Source organism: Nelumbo nucifera, chromosome 1 (assembly GCF_055504915.1).
Source record: "Nelumbo nucifera cultivar China Antique chromosome 1, China Antique-T2T, whole genome shotgun sequence".
Taxonomy (NCBI): domain Eukaryota; kingdom Viridiplantae; phylum Streptophyta; class Magnoliopsida; order Proteales; family Nelumbonaceae; genus Nelumbo; species Nelumbo nucifera.
Window position 1 is genome coordinate 14,809,597 of NC_142649.1, and position 25,918 is coordinate 14,835,514.

Genomic DNA, 25,918 nt, shown 5'->3' on the forward strand with positions numbered 1-25,918 from the left:
ACAGCTCATTTGTATTCTTGAAGGTTGGAATACTGAAAGGTAGCTGGGATTATTGGAAATGCTTCAGAAGTACTTGGTTTTTCTGGTGGAGATAAAGAGTTTGAAAGGAGTAGGGGATCAGCAGTTGGGCACAACACTTGGAAGTTATGAGGAAGAGTTGGTAAAGAGTAGGGTGTCAGAGAGGGAAGAGGATTAGTTGAAGATGATTGGTTACACATCAATGTCAGAGTTATTGGTTCATAAAGGTGATTGGGAACAATGTCTAGTAACTAAAAAAGAGGTGGGGGGTTGGGGTAAAATAGGAGAGGCAATAAGAAGGAACCTGAAGGTGAGAGGTGTCTTAGTGCTAACTCCGTTTGACAAGGATAGAGCCTTGTTGGACCTACCTGAGGAGTTGGTGGAGATTCATGCTACAACCTCGGAGACTGAAGAAGGCTAGGTGATAATTTCAAAGTGGTGTCTATTGGTGAATGTGAAACCCATCTCAGTAGAAGTGGGAGTGGTAATAAGAATCTTAGGGTTGCCATTCTATTTATGTTCGGAGAGTAATATGAAGCTGATTGCATCTCTATATGGAGGGTTCCTCGTTGATATGTTTTGGGTGATTTGCACTCAACAGTGATTAAGGTGGTGGGAGAAAAATACAATGGAATTCCAAGGAAAATCAAAGTTGGAATACAGTGTTTGGCTTGTCATTTTAGTTGGATGTGGAAGGCTGTGTCCTATGTGGCAACATAGGATTTGAAAATTCAAATTATCTGAATCATTTCACAAATAAGAGAAAGACCAAGGGTAGACTAAAAGGTTCTGGGTCTTTCCTCTTAAATGGTAACTTTTGATTCCCAATCCAAGAAATATGGTGAAATCATCTGCACAGGTAGTGTTAGGTATTGACAACTCGAAGTTTTATGTAGAAGCAGATGGAAGCATGAGGAAAAAACTTTGACTGGTGTGCTGGAGGCTAAGAACATTGAAGGGAAGACAAAAAGTTGAGGGGGAGAATTGGGTTCAACCTGGGTTGAGACTTCTGAACCGGGAGATACTGAGCCAAGAGTTGGAGATTTAAGTGATCACATGGGAGGGCAAGGAGGTGGGCCTAATTCAAGACTTTTTGGGCTTGTTTGGCTTGGGACTTCTAATGCAAGGCCTTTAAAGAATTCATGTGAAGTTTTATTGAAGCATGTGACGGGAGATTTTAATCAGGCGATGGTAGACCAAACCTTTGATCCATCATTGCCTACCTCTTGGAGGATTAAAAGAGTTGATTCTCTGCAGAAGAAGAGATCAATCATAGGTTGGTATAAACAAAAAAGGTGGCTAGCTAAGACTTTAGGGGGGGGTCAATTATTAAAAAGCATTCATTAAAGAAAAAATAAGCTCAGACAAAAGTACGAAGGAAGTGTTGGAGTGTGTGGTCACCAGGTTTTCAAGTGAAGAGGGTTCGAAGTCCCTGAGTTGTGACACAAAATCAAATGGTTCATATTCAGATGGGATATCTTTCAAAGCTCCAGGTGAATCTTTCTCAAAGGGGAAGGATCTCTCTATCAAAAGGTGTGTGGAAGGGGATGAAAATGTCATTTCAGAATATCTTTTTCTTGAAGCTAAGGATGTGAGTGTGGTTTCAAAAGGTGATCAGGAGTTTGCAGTAAAAACCTCATATGTTAAACTGTTTTTCAGAGCTTGAAATGCCAGATTTCTTTGCTGACAATTCCAGGGGAAGGGAGGTTGGACCTAAGGTTCATGTTTCCCAGAAGACTTTGTGACAGATTCAGTGTTGGGGACTGAAGCGCCAATTCTGGCAATTGATGGTACCAAGACAACTTTAGAAAAAAGAAGCCCCTAAGATGTCCAACATTTTTGAAAACTCACAAGAAGTGCTAATAGGAAAACTGTGGTTGGGTATAGGGAGGAAAAGAGATGTGAGTATGATTGCAGAGAACAGTAAGAGTGTTGTTGACTTGTTGCTTTGGCTAATCCAAAAGGCCTAAAGGATCAAATAATGGACACTTGGTTCTTGTCACCAAATTTTTTCATCAATTGAAAGGTCTTGTTGGGGATGGTCCTTGCAATAAGTTCAAGAGGATTCATAAAAGCAAGGGGGTGAGGGCTAGACTTAGAAGTCAGAGCTATGACACAAGTAGCATCATTCCAAATTAGTTGAAGAATAAGGTGGAGAAGAAGGATTTGGAATGTCCTATTGAAGCTCAAAACGGTGATGCTCTGCAAAGAAAAGGTGGAAACTGAAGATGAGGAGGCAATTGTTGATAGAGTGGGAAAATAGAAACAACCAAACAAATGTGTATTTGGAGAAGATGGTGGAAACTGAAGACGAAGTAAGCAAGTTATTGGGTTTATCATTTTTAGGAGGGGAAGAATTTGTGAGAAAAACTTTCTGGGAATTGGAAAAGGTTTCCCTTGAGTGTGGAAAGCTTTGATGTAGAGACCCAAGTGTTGGGTGTTTGGTGAAAGGGTTGTTTTGGTTTTGATGTAGGGGAAGATGTAGAGACCTAATTTATTACAAGCCTAGGGACTCCTCTCTTGATCTCTGCGGCATTCTCAACATAGAATGTTGGACAACTCCAGAGAGACTTACTTGGCCTAATTAGACCTTTTTCTAATAATTCTTGGATTTCTTTCTTGCAGATTTCTAATAATCTTCTATTCATCTGGATTGGTCTGGCTTTTGTTGGGATTTTATTCTCACTAAATCCCTCTTCATATGGAAGATCTACCATATGCCTTTTCCTGTGCCAGAATGCGCTAGGGGTTTCAGCACAGATTTCTTTTCCAATTTTTGTTTGGAAATTTTCAATGTCCAGTTGAATCTTTGAATTGTTTAGCAACTTTATTAGTTGCTTTTCTTTTATTTCTGTCTGTAATTCAGAAATAAATTTTACTTTTCCTTTTAAACTCTCTTTCAGAGTATTTATTGTAGTTATTTTTGGTTTTTGACAAAATTTATAGGTGACTGATATCTCACCTATAGTAGTAGTAATCCCTGTAGAATCTATTTGGCAAGGATTGATAATAAGAAAGGTGTTCCCAAAATCACTTCTTGCTTTAAATCCTTTATCATAAGGAAAGTAGAATTTAGGCAAGTGCCCTGATTACAGATGTGGGCCATAGGAAATTTGTATTTTATTCCTAGTCTTCTTCCGTCAGCAGCATTTACCTGCTGAGATGTTTTTTCGAAATATTTAGAAGGTACAATTCCTTCTCTAATGCAGTTAATGTCTGCACCGGAGTCAATTAAGGCAATTACTGAAAATTTGAAATCTTTAGTTCTAATTGTAACCTTTGAGTACCATTTTTGGTACTTGACTTCTTCAATCAAATAGATGAACTCTTCATCTTCTCCAATGAATTCAGCGGGTTCTATTTCTGATGATTTTTCAGATTGTTCTAGCTAAAATTTATCAGATTCTAGTTGATCAACCCTGGTTCTTAGGGTTTTAATTTCCTTTTTGAGCTCGTTAACCTCTTGTCTGAGGTCATTCAAAGTGGGTGGTCTAGAGGTTCTAGCTTGAGCTTTTTTCATAATTTCACTATATGAAATTATATTTTTTGCTTCAAATGGCCTTTTAGCTTTCTCTTTATTTTCCTTTTCTTTATTTTGGATGGCCAAAAGCAAATGCTTTTTCTTTGATTCCTCATTAGGAATTTCATCCAAAATTTCCAAGAGGTGTTCTTCATCTAGGGTCAATACTTTAATTTCCCCTGATTCTTCTTCTTCTGTACTTGTTTCGTATTTACAAGTACATACTCTATTAGCACAGCATTCCTCTGAAGAGGTTGAAGATTCTCTTTCTGAGATTTCTTCCTCTTCTGTTTCCCCTAATTCATTTACCTTTTTTGTGTTTTTGAAACACTTATTAGCGTAGTGTCCTTTTTTACCACACTTAAAACAAGTGGGGCTTTTGCTCTCTTCTTTTGGAGAACGTTGGTTTCTTATTTCTCTTTTCCTCTTTCTTTTTGTAAAATTTTGATTTTTTCTTTCTGTATACTGGTTTGGAACGAGTTGGCTTAGGAGCCATTTCAAACCGGTAGCAGAAATCTACCAACTCTCTTTTAGAGTCAGCTTTCTCTTTCTTAATTTGCCTTTTAAGGCATAAATCATTACACAAATCTAGTCCAACTTATTTGATTATTTGGACCAAATATCCGTATGTATAATGAGGGTATAGCATTCTACCACCTCCTATGTTTCGAAGGTGATTTCTAACCTTTTCAGCAAATACTGGAGGAAGGCTAGAAATAAATTGTTCCTTCCAATAATTTTGTCTAGAGTCAGTCAGTCTATGAACTTTAGACAGGAAAACGTCTTTGTACCATCTAAAATCAGATAGGGTTTTACATCTAAGGTTTATCAGTTGTTCACTCAACCTTTCAACCATATTATCTGACTCTCCTATGAAATGACTAAGAATATTTATGATTACTGTCATGACCGCATCCTGAATGGGTTGGCCTTGACTTAAGACCACCTCTCCATCTTCGTCTCTCTTGACTGCGTTTAAGATGAAATCCTTTTCTGCCTCTGTCAAGTAGTGACTCCACCACCCCATCAATTGTCTCGTAAAAGACTTGGTGATGACTGTGGCAATTACCTTTTCATCATTTCTAGCCAATTTGTTGGCGCTGGCGTACATTGTCATGTGGTGTATCATCTCATGGATTTGGCATTCAGATTTCCCATCCAAATTCCACTCATAGAAAGTATTCCAGTTATAGCCAACTTGAGGCTTAACTGGCTCCTCAAATAATAGGTCCACTGGTGTATGCCTAGAATAATAAGGCTTTTTTCTTTGATAAGAGAGCTTATTTAGGTCTACTAAAGAATTTTCTAAGTCTTTTATTAACTCAGTGCCTTCATTTGATTCTTCACTTAGTAAGTTTACTGAGTAAGAATCTGAGGCCTTCTCAATTTTAGGAGGTTTAGATGTTTCTCCCTCTTCCCGTTTTGAGGAGGAAATTAATTTTGCAGATAACTCCTGGTAGCTTACTTTCAATAAGTCTAAGAGTTTTTTTGCATCATCATGCTTGATGGAAGGTTAGGCATTTTGGCCAACGGATTTTCTTCCTTGATTGTTGTTCCTAATTTAGAGATTTCTAAGGAACTTAATAACGATTCTATCCTATTAGTTTGTTTACCTAAAACATTAAGGCATTACATTTGTATAATTGTTCTGCACTATAACCTTAGAGCAATGCTCTGGGATGACCTTTTCCGCTTCTTTTATTATTACTGAATTCTTGATTGGACTAGCTACTAGCTCCTCTTTACCAATTTTAATGGCTTCTAGGGGTGGATGAACTGATTTTACTGTTTTTTCAAAAGAAGCAGTTCTCCATTTTCTATAGAGTTCTTCTGTTACACAGAGATCTAATTCTTTTGTAGGGGGTTTTATATTTTTAAATTGTTTCTATTTTGAGAACCAATCCCAAAAAGGAATAGTTTCACTTAATTTCCTCATATCATTGTACCATAACTCTCCGGTACGATCTCTCATTTTTAGAGAAATTTTCAAAGAACCATTTTCTCTTTATCGGTTGTGAATTGAAATATAATCTAATAAGTTCTTTATCTATTTGGAATTCTCCCTGAATTAATTTCAAAATCTGCCTCTGTAGGCTCATAAGGTTTTACCAATTGATTACCTTTCGGAGTTGTATGGTAGTCCAAAGATGGAGTATCGATTACTAGTGTTTCATATGTGGCATATATGATGCTAGGAGGGGGACGTAGTGATTTTGACGGATCAACAAACCTTCTCGAATAAGATCTTACCTCGACCGGTTCAGCATATGAGGGCCTGGAGGAAATTGAGGCTCGCCTGAACCTTAGCTCAATAGATCAATCCTGTTCACTAATTATAGAAGTCAATTCAGTGGACTCCATGGATCTAGGAGGTTCGACTTTAGCTAATGACCAACTATCCGACTTCACATCTTTCCATGTGATTTGCCTAGGAATAGTGACATTATTCCTAGCGTTTTTTTTTTTTTATCAATAACAACAGATTTCATTAAATAATAATAAGGTTACAAAAGACAGGGGAGCTAAAGAATTTTAACTCCCTAGGGAAAGGATAAATCCCAAGTTGAAATAGAACAAAACAATTACAACTGAGCCTAGAACCCAGAACTCCTATTCACTCCTTGCCTAGCCAGACCATCAACAAACGAGTTTGCACTTCTCTTAACCCAATTACACTGAACTTCCATATTCTTGGACAACCATTTGAATTTCCTCTTCTCATTACTGTAACTCCAGAGCTTAGAATTGTCTTCTTTCAACCAGTTCACTTCCACCACAGAATCTCCCTCTACAATCAACTTCTTGACCTTTAGTTCTTTAGCCCTTTGTACCCCTTCCAAGGCTGCTAACACCTCAACCCTCAATGAATCCCCCACACCAATTGAGCTAGAGAACATAGCTGTTATATTACCATTCTCATCTCGTAAAACCCCCCTAATACTCGAGGGCCCTGGATTCCCCATGCTACTACCATCAAAATTTAATTTGATAAATATAGGAGGTGGAGGATTCCATGTAGTATTCAGGGTCTTCTTAGCCAAGACTGAACTTGCAATTTCTTTCCATTTCCTTAACATATCATCTGTTGAAAAATCTATGAACTCATCCGCTGTCTTCAACTAGTGTATTACTCTTATATGGATCACTTCCAACATATTTTCCAACCCTCTCTCCTTTTCTGAGAAAATCCTTGAATTCCTTTCTTCCCATATTGTCCAGCAAACAGCAACTCTCACACACCTCCACATGATCCTTGATCTTTCTGTTGGGCAGTTAACAAAGGAAGAGGTAAACAAGCTTTGCACATTCGTTGGGGGAGTCCACCTACACCCAAACAAAGAAACAAACCATTCCCAAATATTTTTTACCAAAGCACAGGATATTAGTAAGTGGTAACCGAACTCACCAGCAGCTCTACAGAGAATACACCAGTGTGGAGATAAACAACTATTGGGTTTTTTTCTTTGAAGTAAGTCACCTGTGTTAATTTTTTCCAGAAAAGCTTCCCAACAAAAACTCCCAACCCTTGGAGGTATAGGTCGACACCACACATCCTTGACAGGGAATGACAAGCCAATAGGACTTTCTAGATGCAATAGAGCTTTAAAGAAGGAGGCACAAGTAAAGGATCCAGAAGGAGACAAGGTCTAGATCCTACTATCTGTTTTTGTCGGCTCCAAGAAAACCCCATCAAGAATGGACAGGAGATTAGAGGTACAATTCAGTTGTGTCCCTGAGGGCTCTTCTCAATCCCAAGTTCCACCCAAACCCAGAATTTGAATTTGAGGGAACAAGGAAAGTGATAATTGGTTCATTTTTGAAGGTGGAGTTTGCAAAAAGGGCCGGAAATTGGTCTTTCAATGGATGATCCCCAATCCACACATGTTCCCAAAACTTAATTGAGTTACCCGAGTGCAAATCATACCTGATCCAAGGAGAGAATAGAGGCAAAATAGCATGGATTGATTTCCATGGTGATGCTCTTGTTGCCATAGCCATAATCTCAGAGTCCCATCCATTCTCCGCAAGCCCGTGAATACTGTCAATTATCTTAGCCCACAACTTTTCCTTTTCCAATGAGAATCTCCACAGCCATTTCCCTAGTAGAGCCAAGTTCCTCTTCCTAATATTCTCAATCCCTAAGCCTCCTTTCTGCTTACTTCTACACACCACCTCCCACCTTAACCCTATGATCCTTTTTCTCCTCCCCAGGCTCCCATAAGAAATCTCTCATCAACTTTTCCAACTTGTCAGCCACCCTTGCAGGTCTAGAACAAAGTGGTCATTCCCCTTGTTCCTGTTATCTTGGTATTAGGACAGATGATATTCATGGTCTTGAAATAGACCTTGTAGACTAACGCTACATTCTCTGATCCTGGTTTCATATCGAAACCTTGGGTTTGCAACCTAAGGGTTAAGGCTTCATGTACCCTAGGGTCCGTTAGTGACACCAAAAAATTAAGGAAAGTATTAAAATAAATAGGTCCTTGATGGAGACTTCCTTCTATGACTCCTAATAAGGAATCGCTAAACTTATTATGTCTCGAATCCGTTAAACAAGCTAAAGCAGTTGTTTGAAGACCTAACCTGGTTAAGGGTTTTATGGCTACTTGTATTAGGCCAAAATGTATAAAATGTCAGTCAGCTTTTTTCTTGTAGGTTTCTATTACTCTTTTATCTATAAGAGGGAAGCTTTCTGAGTCATCACCTATAGCGACCGTCCTTTCTGTAGTCCTTACATTAAGGTATGTTTTTAGGCTAAAGACTCCTTTCTTATAGATTTCAGAGGGTGCAATTTTAGGTATAGTCCAGTTTTGCAAAGATTTTTCCATATTGCTATAATTTACTTCTTCCATATTTTTTATTAACATTGTCTTGGTGAGGGAAGAATTGATACTACTCTCGTGAGGGTTCTCTTCTATACTGGAGGTTGTCCTAAATAGCTTCTTCATCTTATCCTTTCACTTTACTGAATAGCGGTCAGTTAACTTTAACGACCTTTAACGACCTATGGCTCAAGGGTTCTAGCCTTGGTGAAATTGGTAGGTGTCTAGGCTGTCCAACTTGGGTGATAGCCAAGTGATATCTCCGAAGAGCTACATTCTTGGGTTCTAGCCAAGGGTTCTAGGAAGTATCAAGTTAAGAAGATATCTGAATAAGAGCTACATTCTTATCCTTGACCAAGCATAGTCTGGGCTTTAGGAGGAGGAGGGTGAATAGAGATCATTGGCTCTGATACCAAAATAGAGATGAATAGTAAATGAACAGTAGAGGTGATGCAGAGTGGTATGGAGAATCAATATGCTATGCAGGTACAATATTGAAGATAAAAAATGATAGACAATATTAAAAACGAAATATAATTCACTTACAGAAAGAGGATGAAAATACTTTGAATATAGCACTCTTAAAACACTCAGAAGGAAAATTACAAATCTTACAAACACTCAGAAAAACACTCAAACAATAAGACTACTGGTACTTGAAGTTGGTGCATATGAAAATATTGCACATTTGAGAATTGGGAGAAGGGTTCCTTTTATAGAGGCTGCCAAGGATTCTAGAGAAAGGCAGAAGGGAACCACTTTATCCTGAAGACCTTTATGATTAAGATTCATTTTGGACTTGTCTTTCGAGCATCTAAATAATTGAGATGCTTTCTTATCTTTTCTTTTGTCCTATGAGGACCAGATAGAGATGCATTCTCATTAGTGGGTTACTTTTTACTATTGATGATAGGAAAGAATCTCTCAATAGTACTTTCTTCAATAATTGACCTTAGTACGGGCTCAGAGACTGTATGTTTTCTGTTTCCACATCCTTCGCGATTTCCCTACTTTTTTCTTTCATCTTTTCCACAAAATGAAGAGATATCTCTTCCAGATCAAGTGAGGTCCAGGTTTGGGAATTTGCTACGAAGTTTATCGATGAGACTCAAAGAGAAGCTTGGAAGACTGTCTTCTTCTATAGATGGCTTCAAGGTTGCCGAGAGATCAAATTTGTCCCACCATTTGATCTCAATAGTTCTGTCAATCGCTGGAGGCATCCATGAAACATACAAATGATAACTCAATTTTAGGATCCATGGGAGCCGAAAAGTTTTGAAGAATTCGAACTGTTTAATATGGTCAAATTCTAGATAAGATCTTCCTTTCCCAAAAGTTCTACACTTATAAGCTCTTGCTGGGGAAAGATGTCGTTTGATGCTCCCCAAGAAGTCCACCAAACATAGGCCCAATCTGGATATGGACCTTGAAAATCTTCAGAAAACCTGATGAACCAAGAGTGTCTAAAAACAGAGTTTAAGAAAACCTTATACCAAGCATCTTGGTAATCCCAATAATTGAACATATTGGTTCTTTTGTCAATGGGCTTGGTGATAAATCTGGGTTTATTGAATCACCCCAGGCTGCTTTTGTCAAAAATTTTACTATCACCAGCTTTGAATAATCTAGTTCTATCTTATTGGGTTCTCGGTAGTAGTGCTGAATTCTTGTAGATCCCGTATGCAAAAGGATTTCTTCATAATATTTCTGGTCTTTATTTAGACTATAGACTGTGAAATGATGGTTGTCGAGAATAGTGAGGGCCAGATGTTGTAGGGCCCCTTCTAGGTTGGCATGAGAGGAGACTGAGGATGCTTCCTCTCGGGAAACTGTTACCACAAAACCGGTGGAGTTGGTGATGTACTGGCTTGAATTAGCCTCGTCGAATGCCGGAGAAGGATCCCTTATTAAGGGAGAAATAGAGGGGGACTGATTAGTCCTAGAACTTGATCCGATCTGATAAGATCTTGGATTGGACTCATTAGTCTGTCTGGATTGCCTTGAATTAGGACTTATCGGAAGACTTGGTCTTCTGCTGGCTGTTAAAATAATTTAGTTGTTGGTGTTAGGGTCTGTTTGGCTAGTTAAAGTGTTTTTTTATTTCGTTTTTCACTTCTATTATGTCTGTTATTGTACTCAGGGGCACAAGGGTCTTTTCCCTTGTTATTTCTGCCGCCCTATATATATTATAATAAAGGTTGGCGCCGCCAGCACTATTACATTTGGATGCTTCCCCAGCAAGAGCTTATAGACAAGTATAGAACTTTTGGGAAAGGAAGATCTTATCTAGAATTCAACCATATTAAACAGTTTGAATTCTTCAAAACTTTTCGGCTCCCATGGATCCTGAAATTGAGTTAATCATTTGGATGTTTCATGAATGCCTCCAGCGATTGACAGAATTATTGAGATCAAATTGTGGCTCAGCAACCTTGAAGCCATCTACAGAAGAAGACAAAGTCTTCCAAGCTCTCTGAGTCTCATATGGATAAACTTCATAGCAAATTCCCAGACCTGGACCCACTTGATCTGGAAGAGATATCTCTTCGTTTCGCGGAAAAGATGAAAGAAAAAAAGTAGGGAAATCTCGAAGGATGTGGAAACAAAAAGAATCTGGTCTCTGAGCCCACACTATGGTCAATTGTTGAAGAAAGTACTATTGAGAGATTCTTTCATATCATCAATAGTAAAAAGTAACCCACTAATGAGAAGGCATCTCCATCTGGTCCTCATAGGACAAAAGAAAAGATAAGAAAGCATCTCAATCATTTAGATGCTTGAAGGAAAAGTCCAAAAGGAATCTTAATCATAGAGGCCTTGAGGATAAGCTCGAATAAAACGGTTCCTTTCTGCCTTTCTCTAGAATCCTCGGCAGCCTCTATAAAAGGAACCCTTCTCCCAGTTCTCAAGTGTGCAATATTTTCATATGCAACAACTTCGAGTACCAAAGACAAGTCCAGTAGTCTTATTGTTTGAGTGTTTTTCTGTTCTCAAGTGTTTTAAGAGTGTTGTATTCCAAGTATTTTCATCCTCTTTCTAGAAGTGAATTATATTTCGTTTTTAATATTGTTTCTATCATTTTTTATCTTCAATATTATATCTGCATAGCATATTGATTCTCCATACCACTTTGCATCACCTCTATATTGATTCTCCATACCACTCTGCATCACCTCTACTGTTCATCTCTATTTTGTTATCAGAGCCAATGATCTCTATTCACCCTCCTTCTCCTAAAGCCCAGACTATGCTCGGTTAAGCCTCGAACCTGTACCGGTGCAGTGTGGGGAACTAGTGACCCTCAGGCATTGGAGGTGTAATTTAGAACAGCATTGGGTTGACTCTAGAACTTTTTTCAGGAAGAACAACATTCTCTAGAACTTTTTTCTGGACCTGTAGGACAAGGTGATTCCACAAGGGCAGAATTACCATCCTTACACCTATCACTAAAATTGATGATGCTTCAAAGATAAAGTAGTAGGAGGTGACTCCCATGTTGTGGTGGGTTGGCTAAGAAGCAATAGGCAAGGTGTGTGGCAGCTTAGATATATCGTAGGGGAAGTGAGGCAAGTAGCAAGGGAACTTAGAGCTCAAGTTCGATGGACTCACAGATCTGTAAACTGTTTGGCGGATATTGGCCAAACAAGGGGTAACAAGAAACAAGTTGTTGTAGGAGGAGAAAAATATGCAAGAAAAATATTCCAGTACTTGGAAAAGAGATACCTGCTGAATGAAGATTAACTTCAAAGGGGAGATCTGTTTGTTGAATTTATCAGGACTGTGAGTGATTAGGGGGGTGGGGGATGGTTGGGCTTTGTAGTATCTTGGGTTGTCAATTTGCATTTTGGTTCATGTGTAGGTTTGGGGAATTTCTGTATGTACAAAGAGGGCCTGGAGGGTTTAGTGGAGTGTGCTTTGGCATTAGTTTGTATGGGTGATAACTTATCACTTTGTTGCATCTCTTTTCGTATCTTTCCTTAATAATTATTTGTTCTTTATTTATTACCAAAAGAAAGAAACAGGTTGTTTTGGGGAAAGAAAAGGTAGGGAAAGGAAGGGAAGGGTAGGGAAACCTATATATAAGCTGACGGGGTGACATTTTGAGGGGTGCTTTACATTTCCATATTTTCATGATACAGTTACCAATGAAAAAAATGATTAATCTCCAAGAAGATAACATTTTATATCATTGGGAATTCTGGTGAAAGTAAATATTCTAAATTTTTATTCTAAGATACCGTCTCCTAGGCCTCTGTTGTCCTGCATTACCACTAAAAGAAGAAAATTTTATGAACCTGTGAAAATTGTTATGTCGTCCAGCTATTGATTTACTGAGATGGACTTATTTCTGCAGTTTTGTCGGAAACCGTGGTTTATGCGGGAAACAAATCAGTGTCACGTGCAAAGATGAGACTGGAGAACCTTCAACAAAACCTCAACCTCCCATTTCAGGTAGGCTTCAATGCAATGAGATGGATAAGATTATTTATTTCTTGCCCAGAATTAATACTATAAATTATTCTGATCCTTTACCAGTATCTTTGAATGGCATGTTGTAAATCCTTTCTACTGTGTTCCCCAGCAGTGGTTTAGAAGCTAAAGTTTATTCTATGGTTGTATGATTAGTAATTTAGAAATTAGAAAAGCAGCCAAGTTCTCTTTGAGCTTTCATGGTTCACAATTGGAACTCTATTAACTTAAAATATTATGATCACTCTTTCACTGCCATATTTTGTATATTCTCTCACTTTCTTTTTCTCCTTTTTTTTTTAATTCTATAGAAGAAAACCAAAATGGAAAGAAGAAATCTGGACGGTACTCTACTAGGCTCCTTATAAGTGCATTGGCAACAGTTGGTGCTTTACTTCTTGTGGCACTTATGTGCTTCTGGGGATGCTTTCTTTATAAGAAGTTTGGTAAAAACGATAGCAAAGGTCTTGTAATGGATGTCAGTGGAGGTATGATACTTTTAGAACTTGCAGGATTTATTGTTATTAGAGTTTGTTGGTAGAATTACTTTTAGTTTCTTGTATATATCTCAGCCATAGCAAGTTCTGTGAAGACAGCTGCAATAATTTTATGATATATTATTGTTCAGGTGCATCAATTGTAATGTTCCATGGAGACTTGCCCTACTCTTCAAAAGATATCATTAAGAAGTTAGAAACTTTGAATGAAGAACATATTATAGGGTCTGGGGGCTTTGGAACAGTGTACAAGCTTGCAATGGATGACGGCAATGTCTTTGCTTTGAAAAGAATTATAAAGACTAATGATGGATTTGATCGGTTTTTTGAAAGGGAGCTTGAAATTCTTGGTAGCATAAAACACCGATACTTAGTGAACTTACGTGGGTATTGCAACTCTCCTTCATCAAAGTTGTTAATTTATGACTTCTTGCCTGGTGGTAGCCTAGATGAGGCTCTTCATGGTAAGAACTCTCATCCTCTTTATTTCTATTGTTAGCTAATTTATTTTATCTATTTATTTCTATTTTTTTTGTATTTCTTTTTTATTGATAACATAATGTCATTTATTCATGTAGTAATGTAAATTTATACAGGAGATGTATGGCAGAAAACAAAAACTCAAGAACCTTGGACTGCATACTATAGTCCCCCATTACACCCATTAATAGTATTCTGGGAAAGTAAACCTAAATTCATCACCTCTCATTGGAGTCCATTCCTAGCTACAAATTTGCTAGGACATCAGCTGATTTTCTAACCCATTGGAGGAGTTATCCATGGTTACCAATGACCTAGCTTCCTTTAATTTTGCCAATATGTCCAAGGGCCTGCCTTCTACCCATTCATCCATTCCACTGTGACCTGCGGATCTCCTTCAACTTTAACCTCTAAAATCCAAGAGACCTTGCTAATCTGAGTCATTGTATTAAAGAGAACAGCTCATCTCTGATGGTTCTCCCCACTCAATCTAGTGAGAGTTCGAATAAACAGGAAGGATTTCACCTCCATGATTCCTCAAATCCAATTGATGCTTTCAGGAATGGGATATAATCACTTTTAAATAGGAATACTCTTCCTCTTCAAGCTGATGTAGATCCCAGTCAAGATTAGCAGCAAGAGAGAAATAGAACTCTAATGGAGTTCATCTTGGCAACGGATGCAAAAGTCTTTGCATAATCAACTCCGTACACTTGTGTAAACCCCTTTGCCATTAAATGAGCTTTATACCTCTTCACTGTGCCATTAGCCCTATGTTTGACTGTGAACACCCATTTACATCCAACTGGATCATTTCCCTTAGGAAGATCTACAAGTTCCCATGTGCCATTTTTATGAAGAGCATTAATTTCTTCCTTCATAGCATCTGTCCATTCAGGTACTAAAAGAGTTTCTGCCACATTCTTAGGGATAGGGACATTTTCAATGGATGTGAGAAAGGCTCAAAAAGAGGGTGAAATGTTTTCATAGGAAACAAAGTGGGAAATGGGGTGTTCAGTGGTGCACGATCTAACACCTTTCCTGTGAGCAATAGGAAGGTCAAGGTCATTAGCAACAAAGGTATCAATTGCAATGGGGTCAGGGACATCAATGGGAACCAAGATACCTGAGTGAGTATGATCCGCCCCCGAAGAGTTTAATGGCATTGGAGGTACAGCTTCTGGATTCTCTAAAGCTCTTGAATTTGGTTGGCCTTTGTGACGATGGAAGAAGACACGAAAAGGAGGAGGATCAGGAAGAGGAGGGAGCTGAACCAGTTTCTCCTCATTCCTACTCTTCCCCTAAGGAGAAACAGGGAAAAAAGGCTCACTCTCAAAGAAAGAGACATCCATGGAAACATAGAATTTTCGAGAAACAGGATCAAAACAACAGTAACCCTTCTGAGTGAAGGAGTACCCCAAGAATATGCAAGGAATAGCACGAGGATCCAATTTTCCATGAGTGGGTGACATATTTTGGACAAAGCAATGACAACCAAACACACGAAGAGGAATGGGAAGAAGGGGGGCCTTAGGAAAGAGAAGCTGATGTGGGGCTTTGCACTCTAACCAACGAGAGGGCATACGGTTGATGTGGTAAGTAGCACAAAGGACAGCCTCAAGCCAAAAGCGTTTTGGGACATTCATATAGAGTAGTAAACCCTGGGCCATTTCAAGGAGGTGTCGATTCTTTCTTTCAGCAACACCATTTTGTTGTGGTGTTTGGGCACAAGAGCTACGGTGAAGTGAACCACGTGAAGCAAAAAATTCCGTGAGATCACTATGAAAATATTCTTCGGCATTATCTGACTGAAAAATTTGGATTTCAGTTTGAAATTGGGTGAAGACCATCCGCTGAAAATCTTGGATAATTTTTGGTACCTCATCCCTAGTCCACGTGGGATATACCCATGTATATCTAGAATAATCATCGATAATGGTAATAAAATACTTGTAGCCACTCTCAAATGGTAAAGTAACAGGGCCCCACACATCATAATGAACAATGTGAAACGGATATTCAGATTTATTATTTTTTGAAAGAAAATGAGTTCTACACTACTTGCTCAATTGACAAGTTTGACAAGAGAAATCTGAAACGGACATTGACTTAAACAATTCTGAAACACCACTTTCAAAAACTCAAAAGATAAATGACCAAGACGGCAATGCCATAAATAAACTTGACTCTTACAGGACTGACTCTTAGACTCTGTGACTTGAAGTCCACCAACCATACATCCTCTACCAACATGTAAAGTCCACCAACCATACATCCTCTACCAATCATCCTCCCCAAGGCCAGATCCTGGATCACACAGTAAGAAGGGAAAAAGGTCACTGAGCAGTTTAAGGAATTAGTAATATTACTAACAGAGAACAAATTAATGGGAAATTTTGGAACATGTAAAACATCAGAGAGGGTAAGGTCGAGAGGGAGAGAAATGGTTCCTTGACCAGCTATGATAGTGTATGATCCATCAGCTAGTCTCACCTTGTCTCTTCCAGAAAGAAGGTGATAGGTTTGAAAGTAAGAGGACGTACCAGTCATGTGTTTTGACGCTCCAAAATCAATGAATCAGGGAGTGTCAGGGTTATGAGAAGCAGCATGGAAAGTTGTGGCAGAGTTACCTGATGTAGACGCAAATGAAGTTGAGGGAGGAGTGTCTGAGTCAAAGTTGTGGCAGAGTTACCTTGTTGTCCTGACTTTTTATTCATATCTGAACCTTGCTTCTTATTCAGATCTTGAGCCCATTCCGGCTTCCCATGAAGATCTCAGCATGTGTCTCAGGTGTGTCGGGGTTTCTAGCAATGAGTACACCACAATTTGTTCCTGTCATCCATCTTTTTCTGAAGATCCCCCTTCTTAGAAGTATTTCCCCCACCGGTAGTAACACTCCCTTTCGTTGCCAACACAACTGCATCTCCTGCAAAACTGTTCATCAAATTCCTTCTCCTTTCTTCTGGTTGTACAAGAGCATAAACTTCCTGAACTGATGGAAGATCCTTGCTACCTAGGGTCTAGACTCTGATAAATTCATATGTAGGGTTCAAACCATGTAAGAAAGCAAACACTCTCTGTTGGGAGACAAGTTTTTTGTACAGTTTTGCATCTTCATCACACTTCCAATCCACACTCTGATAATGATCTAACTCCTTCCAAATAGAGGTCAAGTCTGAGTAGTACACAGATAGACACCTCTTCCCCTGTTTACAAGTAGACGATTCTGCCTATAGCTGGTAGATTTTTGCATAGCGTCGCAGTTCCGAATATGTTGATTTTGCTTGTTCCCAGATCTCATTTGTCGTTTCAGCCCACATGAAATTCCTTCTTATTTGAGGTTGCATAGAAACTAAAGCCAAGACATGATCATGCTGTTTTCCTAGTTCCATCTGTCATATTCAGCACTCCCAGAATGTGGTTCTTTGATTCTCCCATTAATATAACCTATCTTTCCCCTTGCAGTGATGTACAGCTTGATCCCTCTTGACCACTCTAAATAATTTAAACCATCAAGAGGAATAGTAGCCATGGGAAAGGATAGATTCGCACCCCCACTCATTCCATTCAGCATTGAGGAAACACCGGATGTAGCAGAATCTTCACCACTCATGGTTTCAGATTCAAAAACAACTCTTAAATGGGGTACACAGCCTTAAAGAAATTCAACACTGAGGGAGAACGAAAAAAAAAATTCTTCAGAAACACACCTCCTTTTGTAAAAACACAGGTGCTGTTACAGCACTAACAGGTCATCCCTTGACTTACAAGCTCAACACAAGTGTTGCCACAGTGCATACAGGTCATCTCTTGACCTACGCATCAACAGGACTGCTGTTACAGCAAGTACTGGTCACTTTCTGACCTTCAGTTCACCATAAAAGCTGTTGTTGCAGCACACAAGAGGTACTGGTCACTTTCTGACCCTCCGTTCACCATAAAAGCTGCTGTTGCAGCACACAAAAGGTCCTCACGACCTACAGTTTCACAGGGATCAGTCGACCCCACAGAAAAGGAAAGAAAGAGGTGCTGATCACCTCACATCCAATCGGCAGACCTAGTACAGGTTCTGCCCTGGCACACGACCAAAAAAAAAGGTAAGAGAGAGAGAGAGAGAGAAAAGTTACTTCAGTGTGTGAGATCTTCAATCAGCCGAACAGCAGTTGAGGGTGGCAGATCTGGAAATCTGGTGCAAAGAAGAAAAAAAACTGTTCACTCGACTTCTCCTTTCAGATCTGATAGTTTCACTCTGATACCATGTTATGCAGGAGAGAAGAATGGAAGAAGAGAGAAAAAGAGAGAGAAGAATAAGAGAGAAGAGAGAACTGAGCAAAAGATACTGCTGGTGGCGCAGATTTTTTTAATATATATACTAGGGTGACAGCAACTAAAATAAAAGAGTAAAAGTACAATAGTACCCCTGCGGTACTATACATAGGAAAAAATAACAGTTGTTAACAAACTCCAAGGTGCTTACCCAATATGCAATTTTAATTGTAATAAGGACAATCACTAATTCTCCTCTCCTGTTTGTGAGAAAATATCATTGCATTTATCTCCTCCCTACTGACTTAATATTGCTATCCCCAAGCTCCACAGAACCTTCCCTTTCTTTGTGGGAATTGAGTCAAATATTTTATCTATTTATCCTTATTACTTATTTTTCCTTTATAGTCATTGTTAGTGAGGATCATGGAAATTATAAATGTATTAGCACATTAGGTGTTACTTTAATCTATTATATGGTTTTTCCAAATTTGAATGCATTAAGGTAAGCATCTTAATTTTTAGCTTGCTTTTATGTGTTGCAATCAGTTACAAGGAATTTGTATTAAGCATGCAGAGAATCTCAAATACAAGGGGAAAAGTATCCCTTTATTTAGAAAAGAGAATCAGTAGTCTCTATATAGTAGCATTGTTATTATTGATGATGAGAACCAATGCATTTTATTTTATGATACAATTTTGATCTGTGCCTTTCCGGGTTTAGACCAACCTTTATGGTACCTTGTTCCACATCTCATGCAAAGATACTTTGAATAAAATACTTGAGCAAATAAATACAAGTGATTAATGAAATATCAAACATAATTAGAATTTTGATACTTTGAAATATCAAACAAATTCAAGTCAGGATTCAAGAGTGTGAAAGTGGAATAAATCAGGAGAGTTCTCAGTTAAATCCTTCTACAGTTCTTTTGTAGAAGTAAATCAAGTTCCTTTTCCTAGCCGGGCCATTTGGGGAACAGTGGCACCCTCTAAAATCAATTTTTTTGTTTGGGTGGCAGCTTTAGAGAAATGCCTCACAAAAGAGATGCTGCTCAAGAAAGGTTTTGTGTGCATTGACTTGAGCTGCAGTTTTTGCAGTGTGGAGATGGAATCAGTTAACCATCTGTTTCTACATTGCAAGTTTGTAATAGTGATTTGGAACTATTTTCTAAAGAGCTTAAAGGTAAGATGGAGTATGCCTGCCTCAGTTAGAACATGCTTGGAGGCTTGGCACATATCTGGGATGACAAAGAAAGAGAAATCATGCTGGTCCTCATTTCTTTTGGCTATTTTGTGGGCAGTGTGCTGAAAGGAACAGTAGGACTTTTGATCAGAAAGCCTCCTTTGAAGCTGAGGTCATTAACAGGGCTATAGAGCTTCTCAGGAGCTGGTTGTCTATACACAGGCTTTAAGAGGATACAACTGACACAGGTTTTAAAGAGGATACAACTGATTGTACTTTTTTGAGGGTGGCTTTTTTTGAGGTCCTTTTTGTTGCAGTTTTTGTACAGCTTCTCATTGTAGAAAGGACCGGTTGATTAATACAATTATACTTTACCTTTTTTCTAAAAAAACATTATTAGAATTTTCAAGTTCTGCTACTTGGAAAATTTTGGAGCTTAAAATGTTACAATTCTAGGAACTGAATTCTTTTATGACTCTTGTTCTATGTTTATGACATCTTCCTTGGCTGAATTGAGGGTTTTCATTTTTATTTTACTGCTGAGGCACCAAGAAATATGTGCCTCTTTTCTTTTTGTCAGAAATTTAGACAAGGATGATGAGATGGTTGCTATTGACAACCCCAGAATGTCTTTGGATGGATGGGTTGAAAATGAAGTGGTTAGAAGAGCCTGGGGTAGACCGAAAAGGACATGTCTAGAAGTAGTAAGAAATGATTTAAGCACTATTAATTTAACAGTGAGTGTGGCTTTAAATAGAACAGATTGGTGAAACAGGATTCATGTAGCTGACCCCATATAGTTGGGATAAGGCATGGATGATGATGATGATGGATGGATTGAAAATGCCAAAAACAAAAATCCATGTTTCTAATAATCATTTCAAGTTAAATATATAGTTGTATTACTAATAATATTTCTATTGTGCACTATCTGATTTTTATGATATGTTGTTAGAAGATCTCAATTTATAGATTTTTGATAGAGTGGAATGGTAAAACAGGATCCATAATTGATTCCATTTAGTTTGAGATAAGCCTCTGCTTGGTTGAGTTAACAATTGGGCGTTATGTTGTTAAAATCCAAACAATGGAATGAGTACCAATTTATGATATCATTAGTCGATTACTCATAGACTTAGAAATTAATTCAGTTTCTTTCTTTCTTTTTCTTTTACCTTCCTAATGGAAACTTCTCTTCTAATTAATTGTGCCTTGTATGTTTGGCATTTCTTTGCCTGAACATATTATTTTACTACTGTTTTTCATGTTAAAATGATGTTTATTATTATTGTTGTTCTTTCTGTTTTTATGTTATTAAAAAAGTTCATTGAAGTGTGATCTTAAGTACCAATTTATGATATCATTAGTCGATTAGTCATAGACTTAGAAATTAATTCAGTTTCTTTGTTTCTTTTTCTTTTACCTTCCTAATGGAAACTTCTCTTCTAATTAATTGTGCCTTGTATGTTTGGCATTTCTTTGCCTGAACATATTATTTTACTACTGTTTTTCATGTTAAAGTGATGTTTATTATTATTGTTGTTCTTTCTGTTTTTATGTTATTAAAAAAGTTCATTGAAGTGTGATCTTAAGTATCTGGGGTTTGTTACATGAATGCTATTGTTTTGCATTTTACTGCTATTATTCTGCCATTACCAAGTGGTCTTGTCTAGACCGACTTTTCTTATCAGTAAGGCTAGATCAACTTTTCATAACAATGATCCATGAATTCATTTGTTGGTACTTGTATATGTGGTCGTTAGATAGATGATTCACCAATTATAGCTTGGGTCTGGTTACATGACTGGTAAATTGTCCAAGACCCATTATTTGACATACAACCCACATGGGGTGGAGTCTCACAATTGATTGTGGTCCCACAACAAAGATCAACTTGGACAAAACCCAGCTCGAAACATGATTGCAGATATGTAATGATGGTAGAAAATGCTATTGTGACTCTTAGGTTTGAACACAGTGCTTCGTGCCATGCTGAATTTTGGTTTAGGCACAGACTTATCCTGTTTGTCTAACTAAATATCATATGCATGTTATGAGTGCTGGAGGCCACAACTACATGTCCTGTAGCACTAGACCAGACATTTCTTATTCATTCTCTCCATTTCATTCATTGAACAAATTGTTGATAGTTTTTCTAATGGAATTTGAACAATGAAGATATCTAACAGTTTGCAATTTGATCTGCAGTCTGATTTAAGTTGCACAAATTGGTATTTAGTGATTTCCAATAGATTTCACTTTATCAGCATAATTTTTAATTAACTTAGACCTGTGTAGCATTCTAGGAAGATGCATTTAGAAATGTTTTTAGTTAGAGCCTTTTATTTATGTAAATAATGTGCAATATATTCTACAGAAAGATCTGAGCCGCTAGATTGGGATACACGTCTGAATATTATCATGGGAGCTGCAAAAGGACTGGCTTACTTGCATCATGATTGCTCCCCTCGGATTATACACCGTGATATAAAGGCAAGCAACATTTTGCTTGATGGCAATTTAGAGGCACGTGTATCTGATTTTGGACTTGCCAAACTATTGGAGGATGAAGAATCCCATATCACCACTATTGTTGCTGGGACATTTGGTTATCTGGCTCCAGGTATGCTATATGAAATGCAGCCAGTAATGTAGGTTTGTTTTGAGAAACAATTTGGTCATTTATTCACATTGCTGATCTACCTCCCATGAAGTTGTCATACATCCAGTGAATAAGGGACTTACCTCTTGATAAGTTGAATTTTATGATATAACAAAAAAAAATCACTTCATATAATGGTCATGCTCCTAATTGTCGGTTGACTTTGGAGATGTCCAAATAATATGTTGAAAAGTACTTTAAAAATAATAGAAAGGAAAAGGAAATACTGCATGTGTATCATCTTGAGACATCCCTTGGATCTTACATAGGAGCAACATGTGCATGTCATGCTCAAGAGGGAGGTTGATTTTGGACATGTGGATGCACTGACCAAATGGTTCTCTTTGTTGTTGAAAATTCTTCTATTCTGAGCTTCAATGCATTGACCAATCTGCAGAGTACATGCAAAGTGGTAGAGCAACAGAAAAAACTGATGTATATAGTTTCGGGGTTCTGGTGTTAGAAGTATTGAGTGGAAAGCGCCCAACTGATGCATCATTCATTGAGAAAGGCCTTAATATTGTGGGATGGGTATGTCCCTTGCCTATGCTTATTTAAGTGATGCTTTTTGGCAATTTACCCTTCAAATGTCCTTTTTTTAATTACTTTTCATTCCCTATCAGCAACTTAATCAGTATCTGCTTCCCTTGGTGGAATGCTACAACTGCACTTAAGGCTCCACTTGTTCACTTTAAATGCCTAGAAGAGAAAATTCTGGTTTACTTTTGCTTTGTTTGCTTTTTTTGAGAGAAGTAAAATGATGTGGTCCCCATTTTTATTGGTAAGAATGAATGTGGAAGGTGGTAAATGTTGGGATGCAAAATTTGCACTGCCAATGAGTTCATATAAGGCCAAATTTGCAAAATTTTACCCTAGATAGGAGTGTAAATCCTTGTTACAAACAAATGCCTTCAAATCCAAACTGGGTACACCAAGTTTGGATTTGCAGTGCAAACAAACAGAGCCTAAGCAAAAATCAGGAAAGTAGCATGGAAACTTGCTTATCTCATTTTTCATAAGCTATTATATTGATCTTATATACATAATTTGTTATTTATTTTTATTTACTAGTGCCATCGATTCCCAGATGAATCCATATTAACCATGATTTAGAAATCTCTACTGAAAAATTACATTCATGATTCACCTTAGTAAATAAAAAAATTGGATTACTTTGGGCTCCAAGCTTGCTATTTCCATTAACCCGAGAGGTGCTATGTTGAATGCTAAAAGAACCTTGAGTTGTGTGGAATCCCAGAAAAGCAAGTTTGTGAACTGTCATGCTTTTTGAGAAACAAAAACCACAAGGATGCCCTTGCCCATTTTTGTAATTTTATTAATTACCTTCTGTATTTTTATGTTTCCTGACTTCACTGGCACCTTTTTTAACAGTAATTTGTATTAAAAAGGACCCTACATTACAAATTCCAAGGGCACCCAAATAGGCAGGTTATCTAGGACATTTTATATTCAAATTATCAGTTGCTTTTAATCAAAATTACATGTGGATGTGTGATTTTGCTTTTAAGGACAATGGTTGAAGGTAGTGCTGCATTTGGGAGGTGGAATGTGTGTTGTCATTTTCAATTGGTTAGGGTTTGTTGGTTGGTAAGGCTGTTTTTAGTTGGAAGGCGTACAGATAAATATTGTTTAAAGTTTTAGTTTGGTAGGAAAACTGGGGGAAGCAATGTTTTAAAAACCGAACTGGAGATCGACCCAGTTTTCTTTCCAGGTGATGGTCACTGGTTCAACTGTCCAGATTGAATGGATCAGACCATTAAAGTGGAAATACTAAGGTAAGCTAAGCAAATATAAATATCCAGGTATCATCAGATATGAAAATGTTATCAGGGTAAATTGGTAAAATGTTTCATTCCAAGTCTCAGCCTCCCAGGTCTTAATTGTTCTGCCACTTGATCAATCAGAACATGAGCTCTACCAAAAATAAAATAAAATGATGATAATCTTAATATAAGTCTTCCCCATAATGGTTCCAGCCTTGATATTCATACTTTGTACAATTGTACCCTACGTCTATATGTTAACATAATTATGTTTAGGCCTACTAGATAAAAGGATATGTATGACATTTATTTAAAGCACAATTGTTAGAGATATTACACTGTGTTTGTTCTATAGATGATAAAAAACTTCCATTTGTTAAGACACCATGTGGAAAGCATATTTAGAAACATAAGAGATTTTCTTTCCAAGTCCTGTAAAGAATAAGATGTTGCTTTTCGGGGAAAAAAAGATACTTCTGTGCTATTGCTGTTATTGTTGTTTTTCTAGAATGCTTTCGAAGTGCATTTTTGCTACTAGTGCTTTAGGTAGCAAAAGCACAAAAACTTGTAAACAAAAGCTTGGCCCTTGGATGACTTGCTAAAGACGATGAACTTCAAATATTGGTCTTTCATTCTTGTATACAATTAATTCTACTTGGGAAATGTTGACACGTAGTACACATGAACATGATTTATTACCCACCACTTTGTGGGTTGCATCTGGCAGATGTTCTAGGTGATTATTAGGTGATCTTGACCATAGGACTCTTAAAAACTTAGTGGTAGATGTGCCACTTAGCATCCCAAAAGAGTGCCATGGGTTATTGCCAAAAGTCTAGGAAATCTGCTAGACAGACCTTTGAGGTTGCAGTTCCTAAGCCCATGGATTCATTGTTACTTCAAGTTTATTGGTTTTCTTTGATTCAATCCTTGTTCTAATCCAGTACTTTTATTGCTTTGCAGTTGAATTTCCTGGTTGTGGAGAATAGGCAAAGGGAGATTGTCGATCCGCAATGTGAGGGGGTGCAAGTGGAAAGCCTTGATGCTCTGCTCTCAATTGCAATACAGTGTGTATCATCCAGTGCGGAGGACCGTCCAACCATGCATAGGGTGGTTCAGATACTAGAATCCGAGGTCATGACACCATGCCCAAGTGACTTCTATGATTCCAACTCAGATTGAACCTCGGAAAACAACAAAGTGAGCTTGTTTTCTATTCCACTTAACTGCGCTTTCTCACAAGAATGAAGAAGAGCAATGAGAGCTGCAAATGTGGTCAAAATAGTGGCTTGATTTTTGTTCTTCATTCATTCATTCTTTTCGGCAGATTTATAAAAATCGCAAAGTGTATGCATCATCTTAGATCATTTGTCCTCGGGTGAATCTAAGCTTCTTTGCAGGAAGATCAAGGGTGTAGCATCTACATACCATATCCTCATTCCCACATAGGTATGAACGCATGGTTCTTCCATGTGAGAGATTTGCACCTTTTAATTTCTTCTTTATTAACTTTTCTCTTTTCTTTCTTATTTCTTTGTTATTTATTCACTTAAATGTGTACATGGATGATAGAAATAGTGATCGTGTACCACCACTCCAGTGAATGTTCCTTTTTGATTTGCCATTGTAAAATCTCTGAGCAACTCTTCCTTGGGATAAACAGGATAAGTTAGAAGGCAGCACTTGAAGCCTATCTGCTGATGTGCAACCTGATTTTTTAGATGATTTTTGCATGCATACACGAGTTACTGGACTTCTCTCGGTTGGCGTTATCTACCGGAACTTGTCGGCCTTGAAAATTTCTTTGGCCTAGCAGAGCTGGTCCCCCATAGTTTCTGCTATAAATTTTGAAGATATCTTAGCCAAAATTGACCTCTATGGCTAAACCAAGGTTAAGTCTGCATGAGACAAACTCTCACACTTTACAACGTTAATTTGATTTTTTTCAAACTTCGACCTCATTAGCTGGAGTTTCCTTTGGAAAGGTAAAATCGCAGAGTCTACGATACGATTTTACTCGGTACTAGTGGGCCAATCATGATACACACCTTCACCACATCAGTTCTCTAAATGGGTTTTTATCATGATTAAACCAGCATCCTCCGGTTCTTTCAGAGGATTTAAACAGCCCTCGGGATCAGCTCTTTTGAGTTCAGATATGTTGCATTACCAGCAAAACGTCAAAACACTCACAACATTGTCCCAACTG

General features: G+C 37.9%; 1 protein-coding gene across 6 annotated transcripts in view; it reads left to right on the forward strand.

Moving 5' to 3' along the window:
* LOC104611537 (LRR receptor-like serine/threonine-protein kinase FEI 1) overlaps positions 1-25,341 on the forward strand; it is a 39,576-nt gene extending 14,235 nt beyond the window's left edge. For all 6 annotated transcript variants that reach the window (XM_010278621.3, XM_010278624.3, XM_088894254.1 and 3 more), the window contains 6 exons: positions 12,719-12,816; positions 13,146-13,322; positions 13,463-13,795; positions 21,641-21,886; positions 22,323-22,456; positions 24,673-25,341. In XM_010278621.3, the coding sequence (XP_010276923.1) occupies positions 12,719-12,816; positions 13,146-13,322; positions 13,463-13,795; positions 21,641-21,886; positions 22,323-22,456; positions 24,673-24,891 (1,207 nt within the window). In that variant the 3' untranslated portion in view covers positions 24,892-25,341. The remainder of the gene's footprint in view (positions 1-12,718; positions 12,817-13,145; positions 13,323-13,462; positions 13,796-21,640; positions 21,887-22,322; positions 22,457-24,672) is intronic.
* The last annotated feature ends 577 nt before the right edge of the window (positions 25,342-25,918 follow it).